This window comes from Rutidosis leptorrhynchoides, chromosome 2, assembly GCF_046630445.1.
Source record: "Rutidosis leptorrhynchoides isolate AG116_Rl617_1_P2 chromosome 2, CSIRO_AGI_Rlap_v1, whole genome shotgun sequence".
NCBI lineage: Eukaryota > Viridiplantae > Streptophyta > Magnoliopsida > Asterales > Asteraceae > Rutidosis > Rutidosis leptorrhynchoides.
The window spans coordinates 343,533,380-343,560,824 of record NC_092334.1 but is presented as its reverse complement, the minus strand read 5'-3'; the positions used below and the strand labels follow the sequence as shown (position 1 = coordinate 343,560,824).

The window sequence follows — 27,445 nt, the reverse complement described above, 5'->3', positions numbered from 1 at the left end:
TATTGAGATTCAATACTGCAGGAAAGTACGTAGACGCAACGGAGATGATAAACACTAGATTGACCTCACGAGCATACCCCCGAATATTACCCATAACCTCCATAGCTATAACCTATAATTTCCTTAGCTCTATCCCGCTCGAAAACCCATTTTTAAATTACTTGAACAGCACTCCGTCGTAGTATTTTATGTATAAATACTAATAATAATAATACTAATACTACTAATAATATTATTAGGATTAATAATAATAATAATAATAATAATAATAATAATAATAATAATAATAATAATAATAATAATAATAATAATAATAATAATAATACTTGTAATTATAGAGAGATATCGAGAGATTGTATGAATGAACCTGAATCAGAATTTGATCGAGCTTTATAGTACCTTGCCTGTCCCTCACTGCCATGCGATCGCATGGAAAGCAAAGGGAGAAGCCATGCGATCGCATGGGCTTCATTTACATCTCACACTCTTTTGTAAATCTCTGCCGACACTTATTATTTATTATTTTAATATATAATATATTTAATCTTTAGAATTAATTAAATATTATATTATATTTACATGCATAGTTAACTTGTAATTTTAGCACCGATGTCTCGTACGTTGTCACTCGACTTATGTCCCGGTTCCGGTTTCTCGAACGCATTTTCGTACGCTTAGAAAACTGGTACTTTACGTTTCGTGACGTGTACCTTTATCAATAATTAGACTTATTTCACCAATAATTATACTAATTGAAATGTAACTTATACTTTTGAGTGTTATGGACATTTGCTTCTTAAAATCAATGTTTCGTTATTTATCAAAATATGTTTAATAATATATTGAGTCTTTATAACAAATCGTTTTAAATCTAAATTTATATTATATTTTATCACCTTATAAAACATATATATTATCATTTATAATTTGTCAAAAGATTTCTAGAAAGATTCTAAAGTTTAGGATAACATTAAAACCTTCATTCTTATCATCCTGACACTCAAATCGTTTTATATAATTTCTAAAATTTCTAATGATAATGGTAATAACTTTAATAATCTTAAAGTTTTATAATATGTTCCTACTTTTCGACATTTATATTATTTATTTTAAATTCTTATATATATTACGAGAAAGTTAATATTGTTTCCTTTTATATTTTCAAAATGTTTTTGTAACAAAGTTCTTTTAGATAGAAAAACGTTTTAATACATTTGAAACTAAATCAAGTAATTATAAATTTGGTTTTTCAGAATCAGTTATATTCCAAATCATCCTTTAAAAAGGTTTCAACTATATCGTAAAACGTTTTCAATATTATGAAAACTAAATAATTAACTTATCAAGAGACATGAGCCAAACATTGTAAAACACACATTGAAAGTTAAACAGGAATCTCCACTAACTTTTGACTAACACTCGTTAATTGACACTTTGTTCTTACTTGTAAATCACTTTATCAATTATTTCGAATATTGTTAAAAAGAACAGATTTCTTAAATCACAGTAGACCTCACAACAGAGACACGTAAATCGTATCACAATGTAACTGATAAATTAATCATTTGATATTATCTTTAAATTCCGTCGATAAACATATTGAAACAAATACGTTCATGTAAAGTATTATACATCTAATACTTTGTTAACGTTTTCAAGTTATAATATATACACATATACATATAATCATATCCGTTCATATAATGGTTCGGAAATCGTCTGAATTTGGTCGAGGTTAAATGAATGTATGAATATAGTTTAAAATTCTTGAGATTCAACTTAACAACTTTGCTTATCGTGTCGGAATAATATAAAGGTAAAGTTTAAATTTGATCGGAAATTTCCGGATTGTCACAATATAGATGTACAAGAATTAACCTAATGGGTTAATGGGCTAGCTTTGGACACAAGTAATCTAACTAATGGGCTGACAGATGGACTTGTCCATATACAATTACAATTTACGTTGGATCCTTATCATAGCGGACCTATCCAAAGGCACAAATAACAATTTTAAAAACAAGATAAACAGTAATATAAATATATGGAAAAACCGCCATGACCACGTTTTTGGAAAAAAACAAAGAGAGTGTTCCGAAGATTGTTGCCGAGATCCAAATAAAAACATTCGATTGGATAAACATTCGATGGTAAAAAAAGGAAATTGGATTGGACTTGGTTCTCCAGCCCAAGATTCTATTCTTCAAGTCCTGCAAGCAAAGAGGGAATTGTCTAAATAGTAGGTTTTTGCTCATATCCTCCAAACTTCTTGGTTTCGGTTCTAAGTGGATTAGGATTGAATACTTTGTCGCTCTTTTTCTCACCACTGTATCTTGATTCTAACACAACTTGTCTTTCAAGTATGACCCTTCTTTGACAGTTTGGAGTGATACAAGCTTTTTTTTCCTACTAATACATTTTGTCGAGGCCTCTGTCCACTACTTGTTTCCTGCTACTTCACTTTTTCGAGTCCTCACTTTGTAGTTTTTAGTCCCCACTGTAATGGTAAAGGTGCCTTTGGGCCTCCTGATATGTATTCATTTTTATATAAATATAATTGTTTGACTTTTCAATATAAAAAATTTATTGTAATAAAACTAGAAATTGTTATAATTCAGTAGGCTTATAACTACCTTTAGTGGTTTGATTCTTGATGTTATAATTCAGTAGGCTTATAACTACCTTTAGTGATTTGATTCTTGATTAAGAATACTAATAATGAAGTGTAAGAACAAAGATGATAATGGAGAGAAAGAAAGAAACACTTTGTAAGTGTGAGAAATGGTGCAAGTTTAATGCTTGCATTCATGGCTATTTATAGCAAAAATATCACAAGTTTAGGTAATACAATAATATTACTTTTGTGTATCAATAATTGACTATCCATTTATATATATATATTTATATATTATAACACTCCCCCTTGGATAGCAATTTTGTTTGTTGAAGATCAACTGTAAGTTACTGCCTCGTTAAAAACCTTGCTAAAGAAAACCCAGTGGGAAAAACTTTAGCTAAGGGAAAAAGAGTGCAGCATGGAGTTGACTCCCCCTCAAGTAGACATCGCTTCGGTTGTTACATCTTTTGAACATGTCTCATGCCAATGTTATGAACGTGTGTTCTGAAAATAGCAGTTGGAAGTGCTTTCGTGAAAAGATCAGCAGAGTTTTTGCTGGATTGAACATATCTCATTTCAATCTCGTTGTCCTTAATGAGATTTTGAGTGTATGAGAAGAATCTAGGCGGTATGTGTTTGGTTCGGTCACTTTTGATATACCCTTCTTTCATCTGTGCTATGCAAGCTGCATTATCTTCATAGATAATTGTTGAACTTTTATCGCGTTCTAGTCCACAAGAATCAGTAATGATTTGTGTCATTGATCTCAACCAAAAACATTCCCGAGTAGCTTCATGTAATGCAATCACTTCGGCATGATTTGATGATGTAGCAACAAGTGTTTGTTTTTGAGAACGCCATGATATTGCAGTACCTCCATTTAGGAATACATATCCAGTTTGAGATTTAGCTTTATGTGGATCAGATAAATAACCTGCATCAGCATAACCAACCAAATCTTGTTTTGATTCGTTAGAATAAAATAATCCTAAATCAGTAGTTCCTCGAAGGTATCGAAATATGTGTTTGATCCCATTCCAGTGTCTTTTGGTAGGAGCAGAGCTGAACCTTGCCAACAAATTAACTGCAAAAGAAATGTCAGGTCTTGTACAATTTGTAAGATACATAAGAGCTCCAATTGCACTAAGATATGGTACTTCTGGTCCAAGAATATCTTCATGATCTTCACATGGACGAAATGGATCAGTTTCAACATTGAGTGATCTAACAACCATAGGAGTACTTAATGGTTTTGCCTTGTCCATATTGAAACGTTTCAAAATCTTTTCAGTATATGTTGTTTGATGTACAAGTAAACCATTAGGCATATGCTCAATTTGTAAACCAAGGCAATACTTGGTTTTTCCGAGATCTTTCATTTCAAATTCTTTCTTTAGAAGTTGAATGGCTTCATAGATCTCTTTATTTGTACCTATGATGTTAAGATCATCAACATAAACAGCTATGATCACATATCCGGATGTTGTTTTCTTAATGAAAACACAAGGGCAAGTAAGGTTATTTGTATACCCTTTGCTTATCAAGTAATCACTTAATCGGTTATACCACATACGTCCCGATTGTTTTAACCCATATAAAGATCTTTGTAATTTAATCGAATACATTTCTTTGGGTTTTGCATTTGATGCTTCTGGTACCTTAAATCCTTCAGGTATCTTCATATATATATATCACTATCAAGTGATCCATATAGGTAAGCAGTCACAACATCCATGAGATGCATTTCTAAATTTTTAGAAACTGCCAGACTGATTAAGTACCTAAAAGTAATTGCATCCATAACAGGGAAATAAGTTTCTTCATAATCAATTCCCGGTCTTTGAGAAAAACCTTGAGCTACAAGTCTAGCTTTATACCTTGTAACTTCATTTTTCTCATTTCTTTTTCGGACAAAAATCCATCTGTATCCTACAGGTTTCACATCTTTAGGAGTGAGAATGATGGATCCGAAAACTTTTCTTTTATTGAGTGATTCTAATTCAGCTCGTATTGCTTCTTTCCATTGAGCCCAATCATGTCTATTTTGACATTCAACCATAGATGTTGGTTCTGGATCATCATCATTATTCATGATGTCATATGCAACATTAAATGAAAATTTCTCATCAAGATTTTTCATTTCATTTCGGTTCCATAATATTTTTGAATATGCATAATTGATTGCAATTTCTGTATTGACATCATCAATCTCCTCTGCAGTAGGAGTACTGATTTGTGGTTCTTCTTGAACACTTTCTTTTACTTCATTATCAGCTGATTTTCTTTTTCGAGGATTTTTATCCTTTGAACCAATTGGTCTTCCACGTTTCTGACGTGGCAAAGATTCATGAGTGACGTTATTGCCAGCTTTTGGAATTTCAATTCGAGCTGGAGTATTTACTGCTGGTATATATGATTTTGTCACCGTTTTTGTATCTGTAAATGCATCAGGCAATTGATTTGCAAGTTCTTGTATATGCATTATCTTTTGAACTTCTGTCTCGCATTCTTTTGTGCGAGGATCAAGATACTTTAATTGAGGTTCACACCATGAAACATCATTTTCTTTATTTTTCATTTCTCCCCCTAATCTAGGGAACAATGTTTCATTAAAATGACAATCAGCAAAACGTGCTGTAAAAACGTCACCTGTCATAGGTTCAATATACCTTAATATTGAAGATGTTTCATATCCAACATATATTCCCAACCTCCTTTGAGGACCCATTTTTGTACGTTGTGGTGTCGCAATTGGAACATACACTGCACAACCAAATGTTCTAAGATGGGAAATATTTGGCTCTTGACCAAAAGCAAGTTGTAGGGGGGAATATTTATGACTTGCACTTGGTCTGATGCGAATCAATGCAGCAGCATGTAAAATTGCATGACCCCATATAGATACAGGGAGTTTTGTTCTCATTATCAATGGTCTAGCGATTAACTGTAAACGTTTAATCAATGACTCGGCTAAACCATTTTGTGTATGCACATGAGTAACAGAATGTTCAACAACAATTCCTATAGACATGCAATAGTCATTAAATGCTTGAGATGTAAATTCACCAGCATTATCAAGTCTCACCCTTTTAATGGTGTAATCAGGAAAATGAGCTCTCAATTTAATAATTTGGGCAAGAAATTTTGCAAATGCCACATTACGGCTTGATAACAGACAAACATGAGACCATCTGCTAGATGCGTCTATTAGAACCATGAAATATCTAAATGGTCCACATGGTGGATGAATTGGTCCACATATATCACCTTGAATTCTTTCAAGAAACATTGGTGATTCTTTCTCAACCTTAAGTGGTGAGGGTCTAGTTATCAATTTTCCAAGAGAGCAAGATGTACATGGAACCATTGTATCATGATGGATTTTTCTATCCTTTAGTGGATGTCCATGAGTACATTCAATAATCCTTTTCATCATTGTTGATCCTGGATGGCCTAATCTGTTATGCCATAAACTGAATACACCAGGATCAATATATTTTTCGTTAACTACCATATGTATTTCTGGTACATTTATATGTGTATAATGTAATCCAGAACTAAGTCTTGGCAGTTTTTCAACCACATGACTCTTGTCAGTGATACTTAAATATTTCTCATTTTCTGTTGTCACTGACTGATAATCATACCCGTTAAGGTATATGTCGGAGAAACTCAATAAATTTCTGCTTGACTTGGGAGAAAATAAGGCATCATTTATTAAAAATTTTGTACCATTTGGTAGTATGAAATTTGCCTTTCCTATCCCTTTTATCAAGTTAGCAGGTCCTGATATTGTATGTATAGTTCCTTCCGTTGGTTTTAGATCAATAAAATATTTCTCGGATTTAAGTATAGTGTGTGTAGTTCCACTGTCTGCTATACAGAGATCTCCACCACTTGATTGATGTTGTATTCCAGCAAAATTCATATTGAACTTCATATATAAGAAATAAATAGTGAGTACATTAATATTACACAATATTTTAAACGCAAATAGATAGTACTGAAACATTTAGCAAACATAATGACAAAGACAGACGATATTAAATCGTTTATTTTTCGAAAGACACACAACTTAAACATTCAAGAAATCTTCATATAAATCAGATGGTTTCTCAGTGACTGTTGGATCGACGTTATCCACAAAGTTTACTTCATTTTCTTTATCTTTCAGCGAATCCTGATACATCTTAACAAGATGTTTAGATGTTCGGCAAGTATTAGCCCAGTGGCCCATTCTACCACATCTGTAGCAAGATTCTTCAGAATTTTTAGAAGAATTTTCTTCAACATCTTGTTTAGTGGGCTTGTTTTGTGGTTGATATTTATATTTTCGTGGATTATTATTTCTTTGACCACCACGGCAACGACCACGACCACGTCCTCGCCCATTACCATTACCATAAGGATGGTTTCTACCATAGTTATGGCTTTTGGCATGATGATGGTGATGGTTATTATAACCACGACCTTGCCCGCGTCCTTGTCCCTGTTTATAATTATTTGCAGTATTTGCTTCAGGGATTGCAAGTGTACCAGTAGGACGGGATTGCTGATTTTTCATTAATAGCTCATCATTTTGCTCTGCAACTAAGAGATATGAATTAAGTTCAGGATATGTTTTGAACTTTAGCATTCTCAAATTTCTTTGCACTGTGATGTTTGCAACATTCATTGTGGAGAAAGTTTTCTCCATCATGTCTGCATCACTTATTTCATGTCCACAGAATTTAAGTTGTGAACATGTATTATACAGAGCTGAGCTATATTCATTTACTTTCTTAAAGTCTTGGAACCTTAATGTTCTCCATTGTTCCATAGCAGCTGGAAGTAAAATTTCTCTTTGATTATTGAATCTGCTTTTGAGACCTTCCCATAAAACATGGGGATCTTCTACAGTCACATAATTATTTTGTAAGCATTCATCAATATGTTGATGAATAAAGCAACATGCCGTTGCTTGTTCTTTTTCAGAACAAGTGTTGTTTTCATTTATGGCTTCAAGAATACCCATTGATTTAAGATGCATTTTTACTTTTATAACCCATGGCATGTAGTTGTTTCCAGTTGATTCTAAAGGAGTAAATTTAAGCTTTTCCAGATTCGACATTTTCTATTAAAACAAACAACATGATAAATTATAGTCACTTTATATTCATAAGTATATAAAAATTAAACATAAATTTAATATAACATAAATGATAAGTAGGTGACAGTGTCGACCATATATAAGCAATCATTAATAAATGTTATATAACATAAATATAAATATTAGTAAACATAAATGATAATTAGGCGACAGTGTCGGCCATATAAATGTTAGATAATAGAAATATAAATGTTAGTAACATAAATGATAATTAGGCGACAGTGTCGGCCATATAAATGTTAGATAATTGAAATATAAATGTTAGTAACATAAATGATAATTAGACGACAGTGTCGACCATATATTATTCAGGTGGTATAACCGACCATATATCATTTAGGTGGCAGAGCCAACCATAATTAGTATTAAGATTATCGTGCTGATAACGTGTTATAATTCAGTAGGCTTATAACTACCTTTAGTGGTTTGATTATTGATGTTATAATTCAGTAGGCTTATAACTACCTTTAGTGATTTGATTCTTGATTAAGAATACTAATAATGAAGTGTAAGAACAAAGATGATAATGGAGAGAAAGAAAGAAACACTTTGTAAGTGTGAGAAATGGTGCAAGTTTAATGCTTGCATTCATGGCTATTTATAGCAAAAATATCACAAGTTTAGGTAATACAATAATATTACTTTTGTGTATCAATAATTGACTATCCATTTATATATATATATTTATATATTATAACAGAAATAACATTATAAGTACGTAAAAATCCAGCCACAAGCTGAGAAATAATCGAATATAGCTTTAGTTGAGACCTGTATGCGTGTGTGCATATTAGCGATTTTAAATTTATAAAACCTTTTTACTAATCATTACGGCGAGACTACGGATCGCAAAATTCGGTCTCTATAGTATAGCGGATGGTAAGCGAATATTATACCAAGAGAGGCGTCAATTGGTTAGGAGTGGAAAGAAGTTTCGCAACTTCTATATTTTTGGTGATTGCTTCAAGAAATGCAATCAGTTTTTATGATAAAAGATTAATAATTTTTGGGGGATTGTGGTTTTTATAGCAAAAATAAAAACAAGATAAACAGTAATATAAATATAGTGCTTGCTTAGAAACATTTGGTTCAAGACCCGAAGATTATTCGATTTTTGTGTTTAATATTAGAGTACCAATTTTTACATTGTAATGATTATATACCGACCGTCACATTTTGAATACACAAAGTTAAGTTTTAATCAACAAACCTTAATTAAATATGACATATTGTGATTGGTTTTGACGATGTAATCATAGAAGATGGGCCGTCGAAGCTACCACAACTTCTTAAATTCGGTTAGACTTTTAACACACATGTTTTACCAAAGATCCTTCTTAAGGTGTTTTTAATAATCTCATTTTATTAAAGATGTATGAAGACATAGGAGTGTTTAAAGTAAATGGGTCGTCATCAAATTTTCCGTTCACTCGTATGTTAAAAACGTTTAAACTAGTTATTTATAAAAGCGATTGGCGCTCGTCAAATTAAGAAATAAAGTTTAACTGAATCACCTAAACGGTGTTTTTAATTAATACGCATATAAAAACAACTTAGAGTATAATAATTAAACTGTTTTGGGGCTTCTGTCCTGATGAGGCCGGTGGCTGGTTGACAGCCAGCCAGCGGCTTCATCCCTTTCCTCAGCCAGCGGCTTCATAAAGCCAACCGACGACTGAAAGTGGACATAAGCATTTTTGTTCGATTCTTTTACCTCTTTTCTAAGCAATCACTATGGCGTTTTTAGCCCATAGTGCAGCAAGTAAAAGCAATGAATTTAAATGAATGCATAATGTAAATAACAAGAATTAAAGATAAATTGTACCTCGAATTGTATGATAAATTATAGAGGTGCAAGATTACAGAAATGGATGCTTGGAACAATATGTTTCCAATTTGTCTAATTAAACCTGAAAAGATAATGCTAATCTACTTGCTTTAAATGTAAACTTGACTTGAAAATATAAATCTAAACTAATTTACAGAGAAAATATGACTGAAAAATGGAGTTTATGTTCTCTTTAAATGGCCTGAATTCGGCCTCTATTTATAGCCAAATATCTGACTCAGCCGGCGGCTGAGTTTTCCTAACCGGCGGATTGACTCTGGCAGGCGGTTCAAAATGGCAGTTTTGATCTTCGTCTTAATGGGACTCTAGTCGATGGCTTAGCCGACGACTGGGCCTTCAGTTACAGTCAACAGCATTGATGATTGGTGTTTAGCCGGCAGCTGGGATTGCTTGAGCCGGCGGCTTGGGGCGAGAATCCGGAAAAGTCATTAATTTTGTCAGACGCTCTTACAATTTCTTCATTAGTCGGCAGCTCATAATGTTCAGCCGGTGGCTGGACATCAAATCTTGGCGGGCGTTTTGTCTTGACTTTAGATGGTGGTTGGACCTTGATGCTACCCGGCGACTGGGCTTTCCTAGCCGGAGGCTATGTTTCTTGACTTTGGGTTGACTTTCTTGGTTTTTTGTCCTTTTTAGCTTTTTACCTGTTTGATTACTATATTTCTCACTAAAGATGTTAGTAGACCTAAATACACAAAATATGCATAAAACACATACAAAAAGGCTACTTTTGTAATCGGGAAAATACGTCTAAAAAATTATGGTAAAAGTAGGTATAATTTGAGACGTATCAAGTTGTTTCTGGAATTAATTCAACGGTCTATAAATTGCATACCCTCATCAAGAGAAAGATATTTTTGTGTATTAGTATTGAAGAAAAATTCAGTCACCATGAATCAACTCGGATCAACACTCCTAGTAGACATCTAAAATAGATTCCTACGAATATGATCGAGCATCTCCGGCTGTAGGGATGAGACCGGTACAGGTACCTTACCTTACCGTACCGAAAATCTCGATACAGAAAATAAAGAAAAGCGAGAACTGAATACCGTACCGATTACCGAAAACGGTACCGGTTCGGTACCAGTATCGGTATCAGTATTTTCATGGTACCGAAAAATGAATTTTTCATATACTTTTCATTTGCTTTTGTTATACAATCTTGTTTGTTCAAAGATATTTTAAATCTTGTTTAATCATTGAGCATTCGTATTGTACATCTTGTTTTTGATGTACAATCTTGAGTTGTAGATATAATGATAGCTAATAAGGGTGGTATATTTAATGAGAAGATGATATCGGCAAAAACGACATGTTTTTATTGTAGCGACCCGACAAAATCGTCATTGACGGCGCCGCTAACTTAGGTCTCGTTACGTGGTCGTAGTCCCTATATGAGACTCGTTTGACCAAAATTATGTCGCATTCATTTGAAAGTACAAGATTTGCAAAGTTTAGTTTACCAAACGGATCGACAACAAGTTTAAGTTTACAAAAGTAGTAATGTAAAAATGAAATAACTTGCGACATAATTAGTTGAAAATCACAGTTGCTATAAATAGCGTAAGTATGTAAACAGTATGTTTGAATCCAAAGGTGCTATCACTAGCGTATGTATGTATGCATCTTGACTCCAAGCAAATAATCAGAGTGTATGCATGTATGCTTGACCCCAAGCAAGTATGAGTGAACGCGGAAGCATATATCAAATAGCCAAGTATGAACCTGAGAAACATATAGAAAACTGTCAACGAAAAACGTTGGTGAAATCATAGGTGTATTTGTAAACGTTGTTTTTGAACCACAAGATTTAGTATTCCCATAGTTGATTATCAAAATCGTTTGCATTCCAAAAGTATTGTTCGCGAGCACCCAATTATCAAGACTTAACGTTTCCTTCCATAGAACCCCATCACAATAGTGTTAGAACATACACTGTTTCTCGAAAATATATTTCATCCGTAGACGGTAGCGAACCGTCCGTAATGAGGGTTTGTCAAACCCGTATGGCCACACAATATAAGTTCTCGCTTACACCCTGCAAGTGTAACTAATGATAATCGAATTGAGGATTTTTGTTCTAACTCGCTGTGGAATGTTTGTTTCATCGTACTTGTGTTCAAAGTATAAAAGTAAGTAGTACAAAATGTAACAAAGTATATGTTTCTCAGCCCACAATTTAAAGTATAAAAAGTTGTTAAAAAGGTGGGACTATGATCTCACCTCGAGTGTACGAGTATAAAAGTACTTCACAAAGTAAACGTGTGCATGAAAGTTGCTTAGCCTTGACCTAAACAAGTAAGTTGTATCAATTAACCGGTTACGACACAAGGTCGGGTGAAATGTGTTCAATTAGTCCTATGGCTCGTTACGACTCGATTAAATATAGCATGTGAATCAATTTGTCAAGTTTCATGCAAGATACAAGTATAGAAACAAGTTAGAAAGATTGCACAATCATTTGGTTAAGTTTGACAAAAAGTCGAACTTCGGTCGGTCAAAGTCAATGAAAAGTCAACACGTTCGGGTCGGGTCCCGAACTATTTTTCTGAGGTTTTTAATCATATATGAGCATGTTGGTCAAGTTTCATGTTAATCGGAGGTGCGTAGCATAGTTAGAATTAAACGAAAAATGACAATTTTGGACAGCCCCTGATAGTTCATCTGGACGGCGTCCAAAATGGCTGGACGGCGTCCAGTATTGAAGGCCTGGACGGCGTCCAAAAGGCTGGACGGCATCCAAGTCTGAAGGGCTGGACGGCGTCCAAGAATCTGGACGGCGTCCAGATCTGTATCCAGGCCCTGTTTTGCTGCAACAAAGAAATGCACGAACCAAAACTCAAACAATCCCAATTTATGACCCGCAAATAATCAAAACATGTATCCTATATCATCGGGAAGGTATTTTGACAAAGGATACAACTAACCACATATCATCAATCGAGTTTATCATTTACAATAACAAAAACCTCGTCAAGAGATCGTTAAATGTTCATAATCAAAGTCTCAAGTTCGCAAAATGCATTTCATGATTCGGGAATCCAATTTATACATATGATATGCCGTTTTGAAGGTAACGAAACATACAATACAACTAAACACTTACTAACAATGTTTCATGGCATTCAAATCATCAAAAGTCCATTTTAAGAGCTATCAAACCCTAGCCAAGAATCACAAAATCAATAATCATGTTAGTGATGTTTTTCCAAATCAACCTACACACCAAATTGAAGCTAGTGATACTAGTAACACAATTAAAACATGAACTTTAACAATTTAACAACATTAACTCATCCAAAATCAAAGATTAAGCACACCCATTTCAATTGTCCATACTAGTTACTCAAAACAACAAATCGAGCAAGTAAATCATATATTCATGCTAGACACGAGCCATAGACACTAACTAACACCATTTCAAATCAAAAACACGAATTTAGAGAAATCTAGAGTTTTAGAAATGTTACCCAAACGAGATGAAGTTGGTATCAAATTGTAGAGGATGAAGAGAGGATTTCAAATACGTAATTTGTTTTGATGTTGGCCTCCTAGATCGAATTTAGATGATGAATGATTGAATTGGGTAAATGTGTGTGTGTTCTTGCTAGAGAGAAAGAGAGAGAGATGGAGATGATTGAATAGTGGTGATTGGGGTGGACTAGTTGACCTAGTCAACTAGTTTACCCCGTGTCAATTTTAGTCCCTCGAGTTTAGAAGCGGGTGCGGGATTTTATCGAACGAATATTTTGAAAACGCTCGAGTAAACGAGTGATGTTATAATTAAATAACGGAAATATTATGAACGTTAGTCAACGGAAACTACGAATTTAGATAACGGAAGATATTATCTAAAAAAAAAGACGGTCGTTAAAATAATTTAACGGAAAAATGCGGGATGTTACATTACCTACACCTTAAAAGAAATTTCGTCCCGAAATTTAGTTGAAAGTAGTAGTCGTTGTTCCTTCATCGAGATCGTGCGTTGCCCATTCTACAGATAAGTGAAAGTACTTCATCGGGCATTTCAACGAACTTTGACAGTCGGGGTTTTACGTTGTTTCAGAGTTTGGTTTCATGATTCAAAATTTCAACCGGTTCTCCTAGGAAGGAAAGTTTGTCATCGATAGTAGGTTCGTCGAAGAGGGTAACAAGTCCTGGTTTCGCAAGGCACGTCCTTAAGTTTGATACGTATAATGTGGGATGTACGGAGACTCGAATGAGTTGAAAAATCTAAACGGCTAGTAACGAGTCCGAAACGCCCCAGGATTTTTAAAGGATCAAAATATCGCGGATTTAGCTTTCTACGTTTTCCGAAACGGATTGCACCTTTTCAAGGTGCGACTTTTAACGTTACGCGGTTACCCAAATGGAATTTGGGAGGTTTACGCCTAACATCGGCATAGCTCCTTTGGCGACTACAGGCCGTCTCGAGCCTTTCTCGGATTGGAAGGATTTTAACGGTTACTCCATGAATGAGTCCAGGTTCGGTGACTTGATTATTATTTACTTGGTTCTACAAAAGGAGAATGACGTTTCCGGTCATATAAGATTTCAAAAGGTGTGACGTTAAGACTTGAATGATAACCATCGTTGTAAGAGAAATTGGTTAAAGGTAAAGACTTTTCTCAAGAAATTTTGAAGTCGATAACACGAACTCGTGTTATGGTTTCCAAAGTTTGAATCATATGTTTGCTCGGTCCGTCGGGTTGTGGTGGATGTGTTGTACTCATGTTTAAACGTGGTCCCGAGACTTTTGTAAGGCACTCCTAAATCTAGAAGTGAAACGAGGATCTCGATCCGAAACAAGGTACATTTCCTTAAGATAAATTTGAATAAGTTTGTTAGGACTTGAAAACTTTAGTTAGAACAAGTTTCTGTTTCTCAAGAATTTCGCGCCGCGGAAGATTTATCGGTTTTCGAAAACGTTTGTTAGGACTATTCACCCTCGTGGTGAATACTAGTATAACGTGAAGAGTCTCTCTCTCCATTGAGAGTTTAGAATAATGATTTCCTTAAACGAAAGTACGAGTGTAATGCGAGAGAAGTTTCCGCCTCGATGTGAGCATACCAAATAGTTTGTAGTTCGTCAATAAAACTATGCGAAAACAAGATAGTATACACGTATAACATACGTCTGATGTTGAAGAATTTGCCATTCATTCGGAAGCATAACTATGGTTCGACAACAATCGAAGATGTGTCTCGGGTATGGTTGTTATCAGTATTCTCGAGGTTTTCGGATATCCAATCAAGAAAGATGAAGTCATGTACATGGCACATGGTGGTGATTAGGTTGATCGAGTCCAACCACCACGTGTCATTAGAACTTTGGTATGACTTACCGTAATATAACCACGTTGATCGAGTGTCGTTATATTACGCTAACTCATACCTCCATTCCCACATCACTCCATAGATTCAAGTTCGTATAATCATAAAGTTTTAAAATGAACAAAGTGTAATGATGTCTCTATCGTGACTCGTATTGAATCGAAAGAATTAGTGCAACTCGGAAGGAGCGTTTCCCGAGGGAAGTGTATAAATGATTGTTCACGTCAATGCGGTTCAAGTCAAACAATAATGTCCTTAGGCACGAAAAGAGTAACGAATTATGATAACGAGTAGTACTCAACCGTAGTGATAAGTAGTGACGACGATACTCACCTAGAGTAGTGATGGTAGTAACAAGAAGTGGTAGATAGTGAAGAACACTGGTGTGGCACCGATAGTAAGTTGAGACGGTGGCGAATAACAATCTGGGAGACAGAGTTCCCGAACAAGTGTGACTAATAAAGTCGTTGTCATCCTTTCGTGTATGAATCTTGAAATTAACGTGGTTTACCAGAAAGTGGCAGAATACCGATTCGTATGATGAAAGTTTGGTATCATTAAGAAGTTTGCCTAAGAATGATTTAAGTATAATGCACAAGTAGTCAAGTAAGTGCAATCTATAGCAAATGTATGTCAGAATGCAATGGCTAACAATCCGATTGTAGTCTAAATTCACTAATGCGTCCTAACGACTCTGTCAGACACACTAATACATATCCTAGTTCCCTACAACCAACGCTCTGATACCATCTGTAGTGACCCGACAAAATCGTCATTGACGGCGCCGCTAACTTAGGTCCCGTTACGTGGTCGTAGTCCCTATATGAGACTCGTTTGACCAAAATTATGTCGCATTCATTTGAAAGTACAAGATTTGCAAAGTTTAGTTTACCAAACGGATCGACAACAAGTTTAAGTTTACAAAAGTAGTAATGTAAAAATGAAATAACTTGCGACATAATTAGTTGAAAATCACAGTTGCTATAAATAGCGTAAGTATGTAAACAATATGTTTGAATCCAAAGGTGCTATCACTAGTGTATGTATGTATGCATCTTGACTCCAAGCAAAAAATCAGAGTGTATGCATGTATGCTTGACCCCAAGCAAGTATGAGTGAATGCGGAAGCATATATCAAATAGCCAAGTATGAACCTGAGAAACATATAGAAAACTGTCAATAAAAAACGTTGGTGAAATCATAGGTGTATTTGTAAACGTTGTTTTTGAACCACAAGATTTAGTATTCCCATAGTTGATTATCAAAATCGTTTGCATTCCAAAAGTATTGTTCGCGAGCACCCAATTATCAAGACTTAACGTTTCCTTCCATAGAACCCCATCACAATAGTGTTAGAACATACACTGTTTCTCGAAAATATATTTCATCCGTAGACGGTAGCGAACCGTCCGTAATGAGGGTTTGTCAAACCCGTATGGCCACACAATATAAGTTCTCGCTTACACCCTGCAAGTGTAACTAATGATAATCGAATTGAGGATTTTTGTTCTAACTCGCTGTGGAATGTTTGTTTCATCGTACTTGTGTTCAAAGTATAAAAGTAAGTAGTACAAAATGTAACAAAGTATATGTTTCTCAGCCCACAATTTAAAGTATAAAAAGTTGTTAAAAAGGTGGGACTATGATCTCACCTCGAGTGCACGAGTATAAAAGTACTTCACAAAGTAAACGTGTGCATGAAAGTTGCTTAGCCTTGACCTAAACAAGTAAGTTGTATCAATTAACCGGTTACGACACAAGGTCGGGTGAAATGTGTTCAATTAGTCCTATGGCTCGTTACGACTCGATTAAATATAGCATGTGAATCAATTTGTCAAGTTTCATGCAAGATACAAGTATAGAAACAAGTTAGGAAGATTGCACAATCATTTGGTTAAGTTTGACAAAAAGTCGAACTTCGGTCGGTCAAAGTCAACAAAAAGTCAACACGTTCGGGTCGGGTCCTGAACTATCTTTCTGAGGTTTTTAATCATATATGAGCATGTTGGTCAAGTTTCATGTTAATCGGAGGTGCGTAGCATAGTTAGAATTAAACGAAAAATGACAATTTTGGACAGCCCCTGATAGTTCATCTGGACGGCGTCCAAAATGGCTGGACGGCGTCCAGTATTGAAGGCCTGGATGGCGTCCAAAAGGCTGGACGGCATCCAAGTCTGAAGGGCTGGACGGCGTCCAAGAATCTGGACGGCGTCCAGATCTGTATCCAGGCCCTGTTTTGCTGCAACAAAGAAATGCACGAACCAAAACTCAAACAATCCCAATTTATGACCCGCAAATAATCAAAACATGTATCCTATATCATCGGGAAGGTATTTTGACAAAGGATACAACTAACCACATATCATCAATCGAGTTTATCATTTACAACAACAAAAACCTCGTCAAGAGATCGTTAAATGTTCATAATCAAAGTCTCAAGTTCGCAAAATGCATTTCATGATTCGGGAATCCAATTTATACATATGATATGCCGTTTTGAAGGTAACGAAACATACAATACAACTAAACACTTACTAACAATGTTTCATGGCATTCAAATCATCAAAAGTCCATTTTAAGAGCTATCAAACCCTAGCCAAGAATCACAAAATCAATAATCATGTTAGTGATGTTTTTCCAAATCAACCTACACACCAAATTGAAGCTAGTGATACTAGTAACACAATTAAAACATGAACTTTAACAATTTAACAACATTAACTCATCCAAAATCAAAGATTAAGCACACCCATTTCAATTGTCCATACTAGTTACTCAAAACAACAAATCGAGCAAGTAAATCATATATTCATGCTAGACACGAGCCATAGACACTAACTAACACCATTTCAAATCAAAAACACGAATTTAGAGAAATCTAGAGTTTTAGAAATGTTACCCAAACGAGATGAAGTTGGTATCAAATTGTAGAGGATGAAGAGAGGATTCCAAATACGTAATTTGTTTTGATGTTGGCCTCCTAGATCGAATTTAGATGATGAATGATTGAATTGGGTAAATGTGTGTGTGTTCTTGCTAGAGAGAAAGAGAGAGAGATGGAGATGATTGAATGGTGGTGATTGGGGTGGACTAGTTGACCTAGTCAACTAGTTTACCCCGTGTCAATTTTAGTCCCTCGAGTTTAGAAGCAGGTGCGGGATTTTACCGAACGAATATTTTGAAAACGCTCGAGTAAACGAGTGATGTTATAATTAAATAACGGAAATATTATGAACGTTAGTCAACGGAAACTACAAATTTAGATAACGGAAGATATTATCTATAAAAAAAAAGACGGTCGTTAAAATAATTTAACGGAAAAATGCGGGATGTTACATTTATACCCAATATCAAGCCCTAAAAACAATAAAGTAATTGAGTTTATCGAAGAATACGCCTGTTATTCACTTTATTTGGTAGATTAAGTGATTACAAGGGCATTGCAAAATAAATCAGAGAAAACGGATTTAAAACGAAGAATCTAGAGCGAAAACGATGAAATCATGTTACGATCTCGGTAACAAGCCAAACGATGAAATCATGTTACGATCTCGGAAACAAGCCAAACCAGCATGAACACAGGCTGCACATAATCCTGCACGGGCTCCCATGATCCTACATGGGCTGCCAGATTGATCGACAACAGGTGCACTCTCCACGGCCACAACAGTCAAACGGGCACTCTCCACGGGCCACCAAGGCAATTACACGGGCACTCCCCATGGACCTCTTTACACGGGCTGTCAGGCCCAGTTTTACCTATAAATAGGCCCAGTTTTACTCTCAATCTCACTTCTTTCTCTAGTTTCTCTCTCTAGGATTATGATAATAATTATCGATTAGCGATAATTACCTAGTGTAGGCATTAAACGAAGTCTTTAAATGATCCGAGGTGCGCCCGAAGTTGTTACTTTTGTACTTTCAGAGCTCTATTAATCAACGGTACTCTTTTCTTTTTATACTATCTTTTATAACGTCTTTCATTATTCTATTGATAGATGATATTGTTGCCATGATTAGTGATTAGTTATCTTTTAATGTATGTCATGCCGTAGTTGGTTACGATGTTGAAATACTGAATGTGTAATGTGATGCTATTATGATGCTCTCCGATTATGACTAAACTCAATTGTTTTTCAAACTAATAAAACGTGGTTATAGGCTCTTTTATTGGGAAGTCGCAATCTCCGATACACTATCTATTTTCAACCCTTGGTAAGAAAACTCTGCCGGATACATAGTGTGCTTGACGGAGGCACACACGTTGTAGTACATCAACCGAAAATATGGATTCCGGTAGGTGGTCTTTTGTAAATGGAAACTCTGATTGACTCTTGGAGTACACGGCTGGCCTCAGGCTATGCCACTGTAGTCAGTAGCATTTAGACATCGCATATATATGAGGAGACACAGTGGTTGTAGTACTCTATCCCTCTTATATGTGTGACCATGGAAACGGTTTTAGTGTGGATAATGTACATTTACACCATAACACGATGTCAAGCAATGCGCTTCGCTTGTGGGATTCTTTAGTTAATTCAGGAACTGTTTCTTTAAAGCATAAAGGATTGGACCGTTAGGATAACCGGATGTGTTCATGAAGTTTACGCTTGTAAATCTGGCCATGGTGTTCATCATTTTTGACTTTCTTTTAAATAAGAACCTAACTCATCTTTTACCAATCATTAACGAAAATATCATAACATATCGACTCTCGGTTACGATATGCCTTTTATTCTAGTTATTCATAAGAAAGTTTAGACCTTAGGATCGTTAATACGCCACCTTATCAGGTCCCTCCTATTGATGAGCCGTCTAGTGTATTCACGTAGTCGTGTTGCTCTGGCGTCGAGTGTATTTGGTGTTACTGTCTATTATGAATCTTCATGCTTATTGGTATTACCTAGGACATGTCTTTGACAGGGCCGTTTAGGATAGTATAGCAGGTAACTGATCATAACGTACCCATGAGCCGACATTACACATATCCTGCATTATACTAACCAAAGCAATAACATGCACTAGCTTTAGCCTTATCTGAAATAAAATTTTATTCTTTGCTGCTTTATTTACTTATATATCTCTATACTTATTATTCAGGATTTAGAAAACCAAAATATATCCCAACTACTCCTTGGAATAATACTAGGATTACACTATAGCGAAAGGTTTGATTATGTTGACTTCTTAAACGTACGACCCTAGGACATACTTCCCTTACTCACTCATAGGAAAGAGTAGTAGATTTAGGCCCCACAATTATAAATTTAAAACCACTCATCATTGTAGATTACTTAATAGATGTTTAGCAACCTAAGGACACCGTATAAAATAAAACGTCCGTTTTGTGCACATCAGGAGGAGATAGAGTATTTGGCGCCACTGCCGGGGACTGGTATTAGGCAATACTATATTAATCGAATTTGTTGAACACACTTTATCTGGTGTCTAAGAAAGACAACTATACACATACTTGGTTGTCAGATTTTCCAAACAGTTTGCATTTTATTGGAACCAAAAGGATCCTGCCTCTCGGTAGTCGATCTGGCCACTTGGGTTTGCAAGACAATTTTGTGACGAACTTTGTTACCGAAGTACCAGGGAATCAGTAGTAAGAACCAAAACATCCACCTTAGTTTATCCTTAGTATACCTTAGAAACCCCTAGGTTTCCCTTTATCTTAAAAACTAAAAAAATAAGGCATACCTAGTGTATGACCCAAACCCAATCTAGTACAAGACCTCTCCTATTTGTTCCTAATCAGGAGTCAATAATATCCAAAGCACGAAAGGAAGCCAAGCTCAAAGCTCTCGATAACCTGATGGCACTACAAGTTACCCTCGCAAAAAATACCAAACCCTCGATTGAAGGTCGAGGAGGAACGATTAGATTTCCTGAGATACCAGGACAATCATTCGAGCTAAAACATCACATTTCTCAGCTTATCCAAAATGGCTGTCAATTTCATGGATTACCAAATGATGACCCCAACTCTTACCTCGATAAGTTCATCTCTCTGTCAAACTCCTACAAGCAGAATGGAGTAGGACAATATATAGTCCGGCTATATCTATTCCCTTACTCTCTCACTCATCATGCACAAATGTGGTTTGAAAGATTGGAGAACAACTCAATCACATCATGGTAAGAGATGGCCACCAAGTTCCTGACCAAATATTTTCCTGCCACCAAACAAACTAAGCTCAAAAATGACATCATCAACTTTAGACAAAGTTATGATGAATCTATATACACTGTATTGGAGCGATTCAAGACCCTACTGAAGAAATGCCCTAACCACAGGTTAGAACGCTCAACCCAAATCTGTACCTTATACATTGGTCTAACAGTGCATCACAGAATGACGATTGATGCAGCAACTTAGGGAAATCTGATGAACCAAATCGCAGATGAAGCATGAGATTTGCTCAAAAACATGACAATGCATTATCATGCTTGGAACAGTGGTAAACTAATTTCATCATCTGCCCCTCTCTCTGCACTCAATACTAAAATAGAGGCCACCAAAACTCTCACGGATAAGATGGATTCTCTTGCCAAACAACTCGGAGACCTGAAGAAACAACCGCAACAAGTTAAACAGGTTCAGGCCAACACTAACTATACTAATCAACCACTAATAGAAGAATATCAGGTTGAGTACGAAAACCATGAGGGTTCAGTATGTTACATTCAATACCCTGCATGTCAGCAAAACCCCGGATTTAATCAGAAATACAGAGGAAACCAGTTTCAAAGAAGTAACCCACCTCGTTTTCGATTCCCACCTTATCCTCAACAACAATTAACCTATGATAAACCTCTACCATTCATTGGTCCACCACCAGCAAAGAACCCTCCTGCTAACCATATTACAAAAGCAACCAACTCAGCTCTCGGAACCGAAAAAAAGATATCAACCAGTTCATTCAAGGTCAACACCAGCTAAATCAGAGAACATCATCTAGACAAGACCAGACGGAAGTACTCATGAGAAATCAATTGGCTCTGCTCAAAAGTTTAGAAACGTAGCTCAGACAGTTATCTCAACGCCTTGAGGTCTGACCGTAGGGAAGATTGCCTAGTAATACCATCCAAACTTCCCACATAGAAGAAGAAAAACAAATGGATTCAATCACCCCAGAGGAGAAACCTATACCCAGAAAAAGGTCAGCCAGACTAAAGAAGAAGTCTGATGACGTACTGAAGACACCTCCACCGAATCGTGTTCGTGTACCCTATCCTGGAAGACTCAAGAATGATCCGGAGAAGCTTGATACCTTCAATCTTGACGATAAATTCTTGCATACCATGTCCAAATTACCTAACCGGAGTAGATATATACGAAGGTTTCTCTCTACAAAGGAACGAATGCCAGTTGAAGATAAAATTTCCGGTAAGTGCAGAAAGCTCCCCACTACTCAGAAATACTCTACCTAAGAAACTAGGAAATAGGTTACGATTTAGTTTCCCATGTTCGATCTACCAATCTAGAACCATTCATACTTTAGCTGATTTAGGAGCGAGCATTAACCTCATGCCCTATTCTCTCTTTAAGAGATTAGAGCTGGGAGACTTATCAGCAACCAAAATAACTATCCAGCTTGCCAACCACACTATCATATATCCTAAAGGCAAAGTTGAAAACATATTGGTGAAAGTCAATATATTCTTGTATCCTACAGATTTCATAGTTATGGATATCAAGGAAGACCTCAATAACCCTATCGTCTTAGGACGATCGTTCATGAACATGGCTAGGACTGTCATTGATGTACAATCAAATTATGGTCTTACGATCACATGGAGAGAGCGTTACTTACCGAATTGACCGGCCTACCTGTTTCTTTGAACATGAGGAGATCTGTACTATTTTCGCCAGACAGATTACTTCTGATGATGAGTCTCCACCAGCTACCGGTATGTTAATGGATAATTAGCAAACGGGTGAAGATTTCAAAATGGAAAAAGAGGATCCCGATAAAGAAATAGAAGAATCTGAGGAGGAAATGGAAATAGAGGAAGAAGTAGAGGAAGAGGAGGAAGAAGAAACGGAGGACGAAACTAATATAATCCAGCTCAGCGCTGAAGAAACAAAGAAACGTATTGAAGAAATCATGCAGCTTGAGACGGAAGATCAAAACAATAGAATGGTGATTCGTCTTAGAAAGACAGTCAATGAACCATCTGATTTGAAAGATAAAGAGATTGACCCTGCCAACAGAGAAGCAAGACCACCGAACACAAAAGAATCTCATTTATCTGATGAGTTTCCTGATAGTTCAACTACTGATGATGACGAGGAAGATCATCAAGTCACAGATGTTTCGGTTGATACTCGCTCTCTCCTGACAACATCAGGACAAGAAGAGCCGGACTCTCCTCCGTCCAATTTCATAGAAGTCCCCGTCATATTTAGTTACACCGACATGATCTCATTCATCAATGATAACGATGAATTTGAGGATATCTTAGAAGCTATTCCTCATTCCACGATCATCTTAATGCTTCATTTAAAGGATCAGATAAAAGATATCGAGGCACAATATAGTCTATACCTACAAAGAGAAGAAGACGATAATGAACTGCTAGAAGAACACATTTAAGACTTTATCACAGCACTTCACAATCACAACTTCAGAGAAGAAAGGCAAAGAGAGCACGACTCAGTAGTACGAACTATTCACGAAACAAGATTCTGCCGAGATCAGAAAGTCATTTACGCTAAGGTTTACAACGCCTTAGCCAGATCTGCATTTCCCTTCTCAACTGACCAACGAGCACTACTTACTCTCATCAGAAGATATCTTGACGAATCTACTGGATGCCCGACTTTCCATATTGATAATGTGTTAATCAATAAACTTCATGATCTCTTCGTTCTCTTAGCAAGTGATGATTTTCAAAGCACACCAGATAGAATAGTGATCTACGTGACCATCAATATCATGCCAATCTGATTATCAAAGAATTACAACCAGTTGTAATGGAAGAGGAAAATCAAAACAACCCTTTTTCTCATTTGGATCCAACCAGAGTCAACCTAGCCACGTTTATGACAGGAAAACTCAGGCATATCTTCAATGAATCAACGGATCCAAGTTTCACCTTCAAATATGGATTTCATGAGATCTACAGAAAAGCAGCTACACGACTATTTGATTCCGGGATAATCTTCACCTCTTTCCAACTCCGCCTGTTAACCACTCTGTGCCAAACTATCAACACGTTTTGCTGAGATCCTCGTATGAAGACTTTGAGATAATAAAGATACAATTAATGACATTCTTCGAAGAACTCAGAAATGAGCATCCTAGGGGAGAAGTAATCCACACCAGTACTGCCTCTATGATTGATGTACATGGAACCATCAGCAGGGCCGCACGTTACATTCTCACCAGACTCCAGGACTTATCCAGAGCTACCACTGCCCAGAGAAATTCCGGATCTACTCCACCTTTTGATCTGACACTTTCTCAGGATCTACTCGGCGAGTTACGTCCACCCTCTTCTTAGTGAAGATTTCACTCAGGAAGAGTTGTCGACCTACCACATGTGAATAAGACTACGGTCATGTAAGACCCGAGATTAGAATGTTCATAATGTGTATATATATTAATTGCTGGCAGGAATTTGGGACAGAAGGAATGTGCGGCGCGCACCTGTCTGCGCGGCGCGCATATGCTGCTGACAGCCCACTTTGTTTTCCCTTTTATTTTAATGGGGTATGTTGGTATTTTCACTTAATGGACGGATTTAAAGCCACAAGATCAGTTTTAGGAGTGCCATTTACTCCTCTTTCACCTACCTTATCCCTTCCACTTCAATTTTGGAGAGAGAAAGAGTTCTAGTGTGAGAAAGCTCAAATTAAGGAGGAAGAAGCTTGATTCGGGTCAAAGCGCGAGTATTAAAGTTGTTCATCTAGTCACTAGCTATGTTTCGATTGTGGTGGTATGTTCTAAACTCGATTTTCTTTACCTTGATTTGTTTGAGGGTTAGGGTTTGGGTCAAAGTTGAACATAAAACCCATTTGTTGGTGATTTGGGGGTTTTTGGGTATGATTGAGTCATAAGAACCCAAGAACGACTAACCTAGGGTTTAAAGCAATGATTTGTGTTTATGGGTCTTAAATGGTTATTTAATCACTAGCACACTTTGTTGATTTTGTAAATGGGTGTTATTTGGGGTTGTGGATGACCCAAATGGGTGTGTTGACTTTGGAATGGGTCAAACAAGTCTTGAGTGACCTAAGTTGCCTAGTGAGTATGAAGATGCACTAACTTTGTGTTAATTGAAATGTCCCGTTCTTATTGATTAAAAACGTTCCATATTAATTGATTTCGTTGCGAGGTTTTGACCTCTATATGAGACGTTTTTCAAAGACTGCATTCATTTTTAAAACAAACCATAACCTTTATTTCATAAATAAAGGTTTAAAAAGCTTTACGTAGATTATCAAATAATGATAATCTAAAATATCCTGTTTACACACGACCATTACATAATGGTTTACAATACAAATATGTTACATCGAAATCAGTTTCTTGAATGCAGTTTTTACACAATATCATACAAATATGGACTCCAAATCTTGTCCTTATTTTAGTATGCAACAGCGGAAGCTCTTAATATTCACCTGAGAATAAACATGCTTTAAACGTCAACAAAAATGTTGGTGAGTTATAGGTTTAACCTATATATATCAAATCGTAACAATAGACCACAAGATTTCATATTTCAATACACATCCCATACATAGAGATAAAAATCATTCATATGGAGAACACCTGGTAACCGACATTAACAAGATGCATATATAAGAATATCCCCATCATTCCGGGACACCCTTCGGATATGATATAAATTTCGAAGTACTAAAGCATCCGGTACTTTGGATGGGGTTTGTTAGGCCCAATAGATCTATCTTTAGAATTCGCGTCAATTAGGGTGTCTGTTCCCTAATCCTTAGATTACCAGACTTAATAAAAAGGGGCATATTCGATTTCGATAATTCAACCATAGAATGTAGTTTCACGTACTTGTGTCTATTTTGTAAATCATTTATAAAACCTGCATGTATTCTCATCCCAAAAATATTAGATTTTAAAAGTGGGACTATAACTCACTTTCACAGATTTTTACTTCGTCGGGAAGTAAGACTTGGCCACTGGTTGATTCACGAACCTATAACAATATATACATATATATCAAAGTATGTTCAAAATATATTTACAACACTTTTAATATATTTTGATGTTTTAAGTTTATTAAGTCAGCTGTCCTCGTTAGTAACCTACAACTAGTTGTCCACAGTTAGATGTACAGAAATAAATCGATAAATATTATCTTGAATCAATCCACGACCCAGTGTATACGTATCTCAGTATTGATCACAACTCAAACTATATATATTTTGGAATCAACCTCAACCCTGTATAGCTAACTCCAACATTCACATATAGAGTGTCTATGGTTGTTCCGAAATATATATAGATGTGTCGACATGATAGGTCGAAACATTGTATACGTGTCTATGGTATCTCAAGATTACATAATATACAATACAAGTTGATTAAGTTATGGTTGGAATAGATTTGTTACCAATTTTCACGTAGCTAAAATGAGAAAAATTATCCAATCTTGTTTTACCCATAACTTCTTCATTTTAAATCCGTTTTGAGTGAATCAAATTGCTATGGTTTCATATTGAACTCTATTTTATGTATCTAAACAGAAAAGTATAGGTTTATAGTCGGAAAAATAAGTTACAAGTCGTTTTTGTAAAGGTAGTCATTTCAGTCGAAAGAACGACGTCTAGATGACCATTTTAGAAAACATACTTCCACTTTGAGTTTAATCATAATTTTTGGATATAGTTTCATGTTCATAATAAAAATCATTTTCTCAGAATAACAACTTTTAAATCAAAGTTTATCATAGTTTTTAATTAACTAACCCAAAACAGCCCGCGGTGTTACTACGACGGCGTAAATCCGGTTTTACGGTGTTTTTCGTGTTTCCAGGTTTTAAATCATTAAGTTAGCATATCATATAGATATAGAACATGTGTTTAGTTGATTTTAAAAGTCAAGTTAGAAGGATTAACTTTTGTTTGCGAACAAGTTTAGAATTAACTAAACTATGTTCTAGTGATTACAAGTTTAAACCTTCGAATAAGATAGCTTTATATGTATGAATCGAATGATGTTATGAACATCATTACTAACTTAATTTCCTTGGATAAACCTACTGGAAAAGAGAAAAATGGATCTAGCTTCAATGGATCCTTGGATGGCTCGAAGTTTTTGAAGCAGAATCATGACACGAAAACAAGTTCAAGTAAGATCATCACTTGAAATAAGATTGTTATAGTTATAGAAATTGAACCAAAATTTGAATATGATTATTACCTTGTATTAGAATGATAACCTAGTGTAAGAAACAAAGATTTCTTGAGGTTGGATGATCACCTTACAAGATTGGAAGTGAGCTA

The 27,445-nt window shown here is 35.8% G+C and overlaps 1 protein-coding gene across 1 annotated transcript; it reads left to right on the top strand.

Moving 5' to 3' along the window:
• The first annotated feature begins 22,077 nt into the window (after positions 1-22,077).
• LOC139888880 (uncharacterized) lies at positions 22,078-22,783 on the top strand. Its single transcript, XM_071871862.1, has 2 exons — positions 22,078-22,348; positions 22,464-22,783. The coding sequence occupies exons 1-2, from the start codon at positions 22,078-22,080 to the stop codon at positions 22,781-22,783; spliced, it is 591 nt and encodes a 196-aa protein (XP_071727963.1).
• Positions 22,784-27,445: the final 4,662 nt, after the last annotated feature.